Source organism: Sinocyclocheilus grahami, unplaced genomic scaffold, assembly GCF_001515645.1.
Source record: "Sinocyclocheilus grahami isolate Dianchi unplaced genomic scaffold, SAMN03320097.WGS_v1.1 scaffold441.1, whole genome shotgun sequence".
NCBI lineage: Eukaryota > Metazoa > Chordata > Actinopteri > Cypriniformes > Cyprinidae > Sinocyclocheilus > Sinocyclocheilus grahami.
The window spans coordinates 282012-292804 of NW_015505620.1; the positions used below are offsets into that span (position 1 = coordinate 282012).

The 10793-nt window shown below is 39.3% G+C and overlaps 1 protein-coding gene across 2 annotated transcripts; it reads right to left on the reverse strand.

Annotated features, from left to right (window-relative positions):
• Positions 1-1161: 1161 nt before the first annotated feature.
• On the reverse strand, positions 1162-10541 carry LOC107552123 (galectin-3-binding protein A-like). 2 transcript variants are annotated; one of them, XM_016233949.1, is made up of 5 exons: positions 10432-10541; positions 10075-10281; positions 9854-9985; positions 9506-9767; positions 1162-2259 (listed from the first exon to the last, which is right to left on the reverse strand). In XM_016233949.1, exons 1-5 carry the CDS (start codon positions 10490-10492, stop codon positions 1224-1226), a joined length of 1698 nt encoding a protein of 565 aa, XP_016089435.1. In that variant the 5' UTR covers positions 10493-10541; the 3' UTR covers positions 1162-1223. The 2 variants fall into 2 exon arrangements, with proteins under 2 accessions (XP_016089435.1, XP_016089434.1); XM_016233948.1 differs by lacking the exon at positions 1162-2259 and adding an exon at positions 8109-9368.
• Positions 10542-10793: the final 252 nt, after the last annotated feature.

Here is a 10793-nt window from a genome sequence, read left to right on the forward strand (position 1 = left end):
GGGGTCAATTATATTCTTTTTTATAGAATTTTGATTTGTGTCATCACGATTATGCAGAGAAAAATGAGGTAACTTACAGTGTTGGGTAAAGTTACTTTTAAAAGTAATGCATTACAATATTGCGTGACTCCCTTTAAAAGTAACTGATTGCGTTAGTTATATTTTATGGAAAGTAATGTGTTACAATACTTTTGCATTATTACTTTTTTTTCTCATCTAGGCTAGGCTTGCTTGTTTGTATGCAGTGATAGCTTTATGTCTATGAATGTTTGCACAGATTAATGATTTTGGGTACAGCAACTGTTTAAATATATTGTAGTAGATGAAATATATTTCTCTATAAATAGAATCAGGTGCTATTTTCTATGATGACACTGACGATGAAAAGTTTTGTCTTTGCACTGAGCAACTTTTGTATGATTTTTTTCTACAACATTCTCTTGTTTAACTCATTTTTAATTATTATTTAATTTGTATTATTATTATTTTTTGAGCTTACCCACCAAAGTATTCTCCATTTACAAACTTTTTTAGTATTTGGTGTGGACATCTCACTTTATTCATTCATTTACAGTTTTTATAATATTAGTTACAAATCAATAATACAATAATATATTGGCAAACTGGGAAAGCATCAAGATTATATCAATAAAAGGAAACAAGGAAAAAATAAAATGGTTTGATTCACTATTGCATATACCATATCAAAAAAAATATATACTGTATATATATCAGAATCATTAACTTTGTCATTTTACTTGTATATAAAAGTATAGCAACTTTCATCAACTATCATCCCGTACTGGCAGAGGACCGTTTTAGAATTAATTTAGTAATGTAAGAATATGTGCATAATAATAAAGGTGATTGAGCTTAAATAGATTTACCATTTTACCAGTCTATGATTTCATACCAACTTACCAACAGTACAGCAGGAAAAAACCGAGAAAATTACAAAATAAATTATGAAAATGTTTGTTTGTTTCATTTGTACCATTTTTAGGCGCATCTTTAAACAATCAAACATTGTTAATGTTTAATAATTTGATCATTACATGAAATAGTCAAAATGAGCAAAACCCTTCACTTATTATTATAATGATCATAAACTGACACTGAACATTATAAATGAAGATTAATCATGATTTTAATTGGATTGAATTGAACAAACAGACGTAAACTTTACCACCGGTAGAAGATGACATGATGTTAACAGCATGCAGTCAGATATACTCTGGACGCACTACAAATCTAAAACTGTAGTCATCAGGACAGGGGTTTGGCAGACCCATACTGCTGTTATTTGGAATCACCGCCATGTCGTTTTTGAAATCTTGGACATGAAAGATATTGTTTTCATTCTTACATGTGAGAATCAACCTGTTGTTGTAGCGAATGGTGCTAGCATACATGTTCTGATTACCATATCCGTACAATCTTGCAACGGGAAAAGATGTACATGAAATACCATAATTAGAGCATTCCTGATTATTAAGAAACACCTGGGCTTGCCACTGCACATTTTGTTCTCTGTAAAGAGCACTAGGGTGTGCAGGAGTGGAGAAGGTTTGGATTCTGTTATTTTGGCCATAGTAGTAGTGATGGTATTGGTAATTGATGGTTGTGTCATTGATAAATAGACTCCACTCATCTCCAGTGTAGATTCTGGGTAGATACTCACTACTTATGTTATCAATTTGATTCCTGATCTTAGAGAAGGGCAGAGCATTGAACTGAAATCCTCTGAGCAGACCAGTTAGGTACAGTTTCTCATGATTCCGATGGAGAACGCTTGAGGAAAACTGCATTCCGTACAGTTTATCCACTGGGATCAAGAGGAAGCGGATGAGATTCAGGAGACTGGCCTGTTGATCTGAACTAATCTCATCACCTTTGTTTTGGATCCATCTCTCCAGAGCTTCAAGAAGAAACGTTTCATCCTTCACAACCAGGTCTGAGCGCCGCAGCAGAGCGTCCATCATGTGAAAGGAGATGGTGCTCCACACTGGAGAGCTTATGAGGAACTCACAGTTCCAGGAAAGATACTGAAGGACGTTCTCCTGCAGAACAAGGTCACCTGTGCGGACGCCATACTCGAACATGGATACCTGTGTATGGAAGGTGTTGTCTTCAGGAATGAGTAAAGTGAAGACCCTGCCAACATCCTCCATTAGCTTCTTCACTCCAAAGGTAAACGCCAGCTGATGCAGACATTGAGCCGATGTGATGGAAATATCAATCTGACGTGTGTACAAATACCTGAGCAAAAACAGATAGTGCCTAAACCTGCAAAAAAAAAGGTAATAAATAAGATTAAAATGTTCCTCAAGTTCCTCAATTCAATAAAAATCGTGGTCAAAGCACTTTGGGAAAATACAGAAAATCAGTTTCTGTGGAAAATTTATTTTCTTGCTAGTCCACTGGAGTTATAACCAAACATGTTGCTTTTTGTATTAACACCTTGTGGCCAGCTGACAGTGAACTTCTGTGACTTGAGAGTGAACTTTCATGCTTATTTTTGTTATGGCCAATGAGTCTTTTGCATTTTTCCAGAGCCAGACCTGAAAGGGAGTCCAGAAGATCCCACAGCATTGCAGTTCACGTAATTCACGTAGTTATAATTCATGGCTGAAGATTAACGTTAATTGAGTGTGCATTTTATTAACAAACCAAACAATTAACAATCAAATCGGGAAGCTCCATTTTCGGGAAGCTCCATTTTACGCACAAATTATTCTTAGTCTTGGAGTTTCATGAATGAGGCCCACCGTCCTTATGTGATCCTTTACATACATTTCCAAATTCATGATGATTAAGGCATTTGAAACTGAAATAAGTACCTGGCGAAAATTAAATAGATATTTGTGGCTATATGTTAAGCTTGAAAGTGTACCTGCCAAACAAATTGAATAACAAAGAAATCTTTGAATTTCAAGGAGAAACCTTAAATAATAAAAGGCAAGTACTGCCACACTTTTAAAATGTTGAAAACTGGTTGGAAATGAGACCTCAAATATGTTTATTTTAAATGTGTAACAGCACCACCTAGCAGCAGATAGATGTTGTATAGGCTAGTGCAGTGGTTCTTATTCCTGGTCCTGGGGACCCCCTGCTCTGCACATTTTGCATGTCTCCCTTATTTAACACACCTGACTGAGATCATCAGCTCGTCAGGAGAGAGGAACTGAGTCTGTCAGATAAGGGAGACATACAAAATGTGCAGAGAAGGGGGACCCCAGGACCAGGAATAAGAAGAACCACTGGACTAGTGGGTGACATCTGGGACCATTTTAGTTTCTGCATTTTACCACAGATATAGATATGGAGGGTGACACTCATTCATTTTTCAGATATCGGACATTCAATAGTTTTTTTTTTTTATGATAATGAATATTTGACTATCCTTGCTTTCATAGAAGAAAAGTCATAATAATAAAACATCTGAACAAAAACAAGAGAAAATTAATAAAAGTAAAAAAAATAATACAATTAGGCATTATAGTTGTCACGGTTATAGGTGTTTTCATATGTTTCTTGTTCTCCTCCCCTGTTTAGTTCAGGTCTCCCTAGTTTCTGATCTTGTCATTAGTTTCCATGGTTACGTACAGTATGGTTAGTTTCAGGTGTGTCTCATTAATTTACCAATTATATATACTCCCTGTTTAGTTCCGTCCTCTGCCGGGTTTTTGGATTCCACTACTTCATAGTGCGCTTAATATAGCACTAGACGTTACAGAATAACCCACCTAAAAGTGATTAATTTGTGGGGTCTTTTTTGTTTTTATGGATTTGCCCGATGTCAAGATGATCGTTCCTTCACTACCCAGATAGTTGCCTGTGTACATTCTATTACGTTGGACTGAACACCTCGATGAAGGCCAAGCTGTCTGGGGAAGGTCCTCGAGGAAGCTTCGCCGCATTTGTGGAGTGGGTACTGGTGAATTGTGAACCATCGTCTCCATGGGGGACATCACCAGCCCCACTCCTGACATCACCCTGCTGCACGGAGTGATTGTCTGCGTCCACCACAGATGGAGGGCCAGAGCCAGCCAAGACAAAAGAGCTAGTGCAAGAGGATGCGACTGATCCTGCCGCTGTAGAAATTCTAGTGGAGTAGGCGGGCATGGAGGAAAGCCCCGCCCACATTCCCACCCCTGAGTGTTAGCTGCTGCTGGCCTCTGAATTAATATTTAAATATTTGGAAGAGGAAAATGTCCTGTTTCCTGTCACCACTGGTTCCGTCCAGCCCTGAATGTCCTGCGTTTCCGCTGGTTATGCCCAGCCCTGAATCTCCTGTGATCCCGCTGGTTCCATCCAGCCCTGAATCTCCTGCATCTCCTGAATCTCCTATGTTGCCCATCACCTGTTCTCCTGTGTTCTCTCCCTCCTCCTCTCCTAAAACCAGCCAGTTCCTCAGCCCTGCCTCCACTGGATACCCGTGTATCCACTTGTCAGTCCCTCAGCTCACCCTAAGTTAGCACCATCCAGGTGCTCTGATTCCTTGGCATGAGGATCCCTTATCTCCACATCTAGCCTCTGAGTCCCGGACTCCACCACGGCCCTCCGACCCATCAGTGCCACCTTGGCTCCTTGTTCTCTCATCTCCACCATGGCCCATCATCCCACTGGCTCCACTGGGCTCCCTTGTTCCTCTGGCTCTGTCTTGGTCAATCGTCGACCTGCCTCCTCCACAGGATTGCACTCCTCCGGCTTCGTCTTGTTGCTCCATCCCTCAGGCTCCATTTGGCTCCTCCTTCCTTCTGGCTCCACATTTGTCCTCAGTCGCTCTGGCTCTGCCACGGTCTTCTGGGTCCCTGCCTCTGCCTCAGTTGCATGAGCTGTCAGCTCCGCCTTGGCCCTCCGGACCCACGGTGTCACTCTGGCTCTTCAGCTCTCCGTCCCCACCTTGGGCTCCACCTCTATCGGCTCCTTCTCCATCAGCCTACCTCCACCATGGCTCCTCCCTCCATCAACTCCATCATGGGCCTTCTTCCTGCCAGGACTCTGGATCCAAATCTGGTTCCTCCTGCTCCTGGCTCCCCCCTCTGTCATCATCACCTTCCTCTCACCATCCATCAACTCCCCTGGTTTCCTGTCCTCTGTGTACTCTGTGTCCTCCTCTAGAGCACCCCCTTCCCTCCTCGGATGGACTCTTTGCAGCGCGAGGACACGCCTTCCAGGAGGGGGAGCTACTGTCATGGTTATGGACTATTTGTTGTTTTTGTTGGTTACGTATTAGTTTCAGGTGTGTCTGAAACTAATACGTAATTCTCTTATCTCTAATAAGAATACGTAATACGTAGTTCTCTGACGGTTATTTGCTTTACATGGTGTTTGTGCTACGTTTGCTCCTGCAATTCTCCTGTGTTTATTCCTTGTGGATTTAAAATTAAAACGCTGTTTTGGATTATGCTACTTCGTTGTGCGCTTAATATAGCGCTACACATTACAATAGTACTACAAGGCCTAAATCCATTTCCATACGCAAGCGCTGTAATTTCTGCAAGATCCAGTAGATGTCTTACCAGTTTCACAGACCACTCCTGCATCCTCTTTATGTGAGCAGTCAGTAACACCCCAGCCTTTGAAGCAGCATTCAGACAATGAGCCCTCCGAGCCTTTGCAGTTCATTTCATCCAGCCAGATTGGACCAGAGCCTAAAAAGTATAATAGAACACGGGTCAAAAATTAGACTGCTGGTATCACAGTGCGTAACATTTAAATTGTTTTCCCTACACTAATGTGTTTATACCTTCACCATATTGTCCTCCAGGCATAAATGATTTTGCTCCAGGAAAACCCAGCTGACGACACACCACTTGTGCTTCAGCCAGGTCCCATCCGTCATCGCAAACTGTACCCCACTGTCCGTCATGGTAGACCTCCACACGACCAGATGAAGGCAGATCCCCCACCAATCGCACTCTGCCTTCACGTTTAGGCTTTGACTCTTCATCTGTCACAAGCGATAAACTCATTTACTTAGAGGGTTCATGAAAATGTAAAAGCAAGCCCACAACAAATAAGACAGACCAATCTGTGAAACGATGAAGGCTATATTTAAGATCAGATGAACAGCTTTGCCAAGATTTTAAGTAGATAGTAGTATATTGTAAACACATGCATTTTTGTGTAATATTTATATAGAAAGTGCAAATGCAAACAATATTATGTAATTGTACAGAAGTGTTATGTTCATATAGTCTACTAACCAAACAAAGTCCACCGCTGTGCTGACACATGGAAAAACAGCAATGTCCATAAAATATACACGACCATTTTATTGCTGGAAACTCTTTAAAACACCAAAGCAGGATGAACACAATTCATGGAGGTTCTTACTAATAGACTTACAAACTGTCTTGCTTTCATTTAAATATCTGCAAAATCAGGTCAAGCATTGTGAGATATCCCTTACATGATCCACCGCTGTCCAATCACAATTAAGGTCTACCTTAAGTTTCATTTCATGAGAAAACAAACTCAAGAATAAAGGCAGTCTGCATGTTCAAACAAATCCAGTTTCAGTGGCTGTTTTGAGTTTGACACAAAGACCATTCACACAATACAAAGATTAGGTTCTCAAGCCATTTCTCAGCACTGGTGTACGTACATAAAAAGGCTATGCTCAAACAAACGTGACTGTGTTCTGTTTTATTCATTTTCACAAGACCTTTTGAATACGGGGTTTGGCATTCAAGTGACTTCTGTGACCGGACCTGACGTTGAAATGGATTTGAGCATGACGCAGCTGAAACACTCATGATTAGTGTTAACTACAATTCTTTTGCAGCACATTGTCACATATATTATGGCTTTTACTTACTGATAACTGTACATTTTGGAGCTGAACAGAAATTCAAGAGTTACAGTACAACGTAAGTATCATGCAGTATTCATAAGTCTTGAACAATGAAAGTTATTGCAAAATAAATAAATCTGAATGTAATAGCCAAAAAACAACCTTTTATCGACCTCTTTATGGTCCACAGTCCTCAGTTTTAACAGGGTGGACATTAATTAACTGGTGGGCACCTGGACAATAAAGAACCTTTTTTGACTAAGGACAAGATGACACCTGTTGCAAGACTTAGACTCTGAAAAAACTAATTTCATTTTAATAAATTTATAGAGGGTGAATTTAGTGGGCGTTTAAGCTTGATTGTACTGTGCTCAAATGATTTACACATTCAGAGCATAACAATAGTCTTTTATCAAAAGGACACTGTTTCTTAGAATAATACAACTCTTTTGGCTGATGCTATATGACACTGCTGGGTGTGAGCACATCTCAAAGAAGAACTTATGAAATTTAAGCTCTTTGACATTCAGATCTTCATTTATAACTTATAAGGTTGCTCACTAAAACAAATATTACTGTGACAGTACTTGTAATATTTATTATATGTTACTGCAGTTAACATGAATTCAAATGCAAAGAATTTGTTTAAATTTAGTTTTTCCTTGGCTAGATCAAGTTGGCCACCTTGAACCTTCACTAATTCACATTCATTAAATAAACGGACATTGACTGATTGTTTTCTTGTAGCAATGACGTTTAGAAAACAGAAGTGTGCAGTTAGGAATTTCAAAAAAGGGAAAGCGAGAGCAGAAAGGAAGGTGAGGCATGAAGCTGAAACTGTGGAGTGAAGAAAGAAATTATATTTTGTGTTTTTAGAATAACTTTATTTTATTATAAATCAGGGATAGCCCACTACCTGAAAATACATTTGCCTGGAGTGCATGATCTCAAAATGTTTATTGGTATACATCTTTCAAATAAAACATTATATAAACTAAATTAAAATATTACTGGACATTAAAGTTAAACTAACACACACACACACACACACACACACACAACTTTACCTGAATTCACCCTAATAGTTGTAAATCAGGCAACACATTAGCTCAAGATTGATAATGAATGAATGTGCCTAATGAATTGTGATTGTTCTCATATACACTTTTAATCAAATTTATTCAATTTTGATGAGGCTAGATATATTTCTTAAATATCTTAACTATTAGCACTGGTCAGTCAAAGAGGAATCACACTGACAGAGATCGTGTAAGAAATATTTGTATTTTATTTTTGAAGTGCACTTTCAAAATTAAGCATTTTTATTGTGACAATATTTAAATGAAAATGTTTAAATCAACTGAAACATTTGAGAGAAATCACTGCAGAATGAGTAACATTAATTAAAAAAAATAAAAATAATCTAATTTAATAGATTTGATTAAACTAGGATTTGAATATACTGAAATGCCTGTGCAGTCAGATATACTCTGGACGCACTACAAATCTAAAACTGTAGTCATCAGGACAGGGGTTTGGCAGACCCATACTGCTGTTATTTGGAATCACCGCCATGTCGTTTTTGAAATCTTGGACATGAAAGATATTGTTTTCATTCTTACATGTGAGAATCAACCTGTTGTTGTAGCGAATGGTGCTAGCATACATGTTCTGATTACCATATCCGTACAATCTTGCAACGGGAAAAGATGTACATGAAATACCATAATTAGAGCATTCCTGATTATTAAGAAGCACCTGGGCTTGCCACTGCACATTTTGTTCTCTGTAAAGAGCACTAGGGTGTGCAGGAGTGGAGAAGGTTTGGATTCTGGATTGGATTCTATTTTGGCCATACCCACGGTTATAGTTATAACCTATAGTATAACCATAGCTGTATGTAGGCCTATTACGTGGGTATTTGACAGTGGTTGCATTTAAAATTACACTCCACTCATCTCCAGTGTAGATTCTGGGTAGATACTCACTACTCATGTTATATATTTGCTTTCTGATCTTAGAGAAGGGCAGAGCATTGAACTGAAATCCTCTGAGCAGACCAGTTAGGTACAGTTTCTCATGATTCCAATGGAGAACGCTTGAGGAAAACTGCATTCCGTACAGTTTATCCACTGGGATCAAGAGGAAGCGGATGAGATTCAGGAGACTGGCCTGTTGATCTGAACTAATCTCATCACCTTTGTTTTGGATCCATCTCTCCAGAGCTTCAAGAAGAAAAGCTTCATCCTTCACAACCAGGTCTGAGCGCCGCAGCAGAGCGTCCATCATGTGAAAGGAGATGGTGCTCCACACTGGAGAGCTTATGAGGAACTCACAGTTCCAGGAAAGATACTGAAGGACGTTCTCCTGCAGAACAAGGTCACCTGTGCGGACGCCATACTCGAACATGGATACCTGTGTATGGAAGGTGTTGTCTTCAGGAATGAGTAAAGTGAAGACCCTGCCAACATCCTCCATTAGCTTCTTCACTCCAAAGGTAAACGCCAGCTGATGCAGACATTGAGCCGATGTGATGGAAACATCAATCTGACGTGCGTACAAATACCTGAGCAAAAACAGTTCAGATACTATAAATGTCTAAGACTGATCAATATAGTCAGTTCTGATTTGAACAATTCAAATTCTCAATGAACTGAGAAAATTTGATTGAGCTATGAAGTTAAGTGGTCTTCAGAACATTACCTGAGAAAAGCAGAAACATGAGGATGGCAGGTCTGGCTGACATCCACTGTGAGGGTTCTAGAGTCTTTTGTTATGTTTAGTTCTGGATAAAACATGAGGATCATACTGTGCACACAAAAAGTCAATTCTGACTCTTTACTGTTGTCTTTTATATTAATTTTGAAATCACAACCATTTCCACTGTCAAACAGAAGACCAAGATCATCAGACAAACCCAGACTGTTATCCACAGAGAACTGACGATTGCTGGTTATGTTTGTACCTGCAATAATGTAACAAAATAGATTAAATAATACAAAATAATACAGACATAAAAATGCAAATATATTTAGTTGCTGAATTTCTTACCAGTCTCACAGACCACCCCTGCATCCTCTTTATGTGTGCAGTCAGTAACACCCCAGCCCTTGAAGCTGCAGTCCGACAATGAGCTCTCCGAGCCTTTACAGTTCATGTCATCCAGCCAGATTGAACCAGAACCTAAAAAAACAAATATAATTTGGATTAAAAATATAAGACAATTATTTTTATCAGTGTGTAACAAATAAATTGTGCTGTGGAGTTTGTACCTTCACCATAACGTCCTCCAAGCGTAACTGATTTTGCTCCAGGAAAACCTAGCTGACGACACACTACTTGTGCTTCAGCCAGGTCCCATCCGTCATCACAAACTGTACCCCACTGTCCATCATGGTAGACCTCCACACGACCAGATGAAGGCAGATCCCCCACCAATCGCACTCTGCCCACCTGTTTTGGCTGCTTTAGTCTGTCATCTTCAGCCAGTGACACAAGATTTAGAAGAAGACAGAAATTTAGAGATATTTACAAATATAATTGTGACATAGTATTTTTTTTTTTTGAAACTCGAAAATTCTCCAAATACAAATACAAATAATTTAAAAAGAAAGGTTTTATTTACTAACCAAACAGGCTCAGGCGCGCTGCTGAAACGTGAAGAAACAGTAGAGGCCATAGAAGGTACATGATTCTTCTTTTGCTGGAGATATTGCAAACAGCAGCGACAGGAACACAATTCACAAATGAATGAGTTACAAATCATCTTGCTTTTCCTTTTTTAAATAATGACCAAATCAAGTCAACTATTGTGAAACTTAGAACAAATGCTGTGTAATCCCATTTGAGGGGTACCAAAAGTTTCATTTCGTGAAAATGCGAAATTTGGGAAGTTTCATTACTGCAACATATGCATTTAAACAAGAACTGTCTGTCAGCATGTCTGGGCTACGGTTAGCCACATGCTGTGCAAGATCAGTCAAACCAAATT

Bases quoted from the DNA above. Each gene is read 5' to 3' on its own strand.
- LOC107552123 (XM_016233948.1), bottom strand. From the start codon at position 10,492: ATGTACCTTCTATGGCCTCTACTGTTTCTTCACGTTTCAGCAGCGCGC. The intron at 10,282-10,431 runs GTTAGTAAATAA...CACTGGCTGAAG, and splicing joins AGCGCGCCTGAGCCTGTTTG to ATGACAGACTAAAGCAGCCA. The intron at 9,369-9,505 runs GTAATGTTCTGA...GTTTTTGCTCAG, and splicing joins CATGTTTCTGCTTTTCTCAG to GTATTTGTACGCACGTCAGA.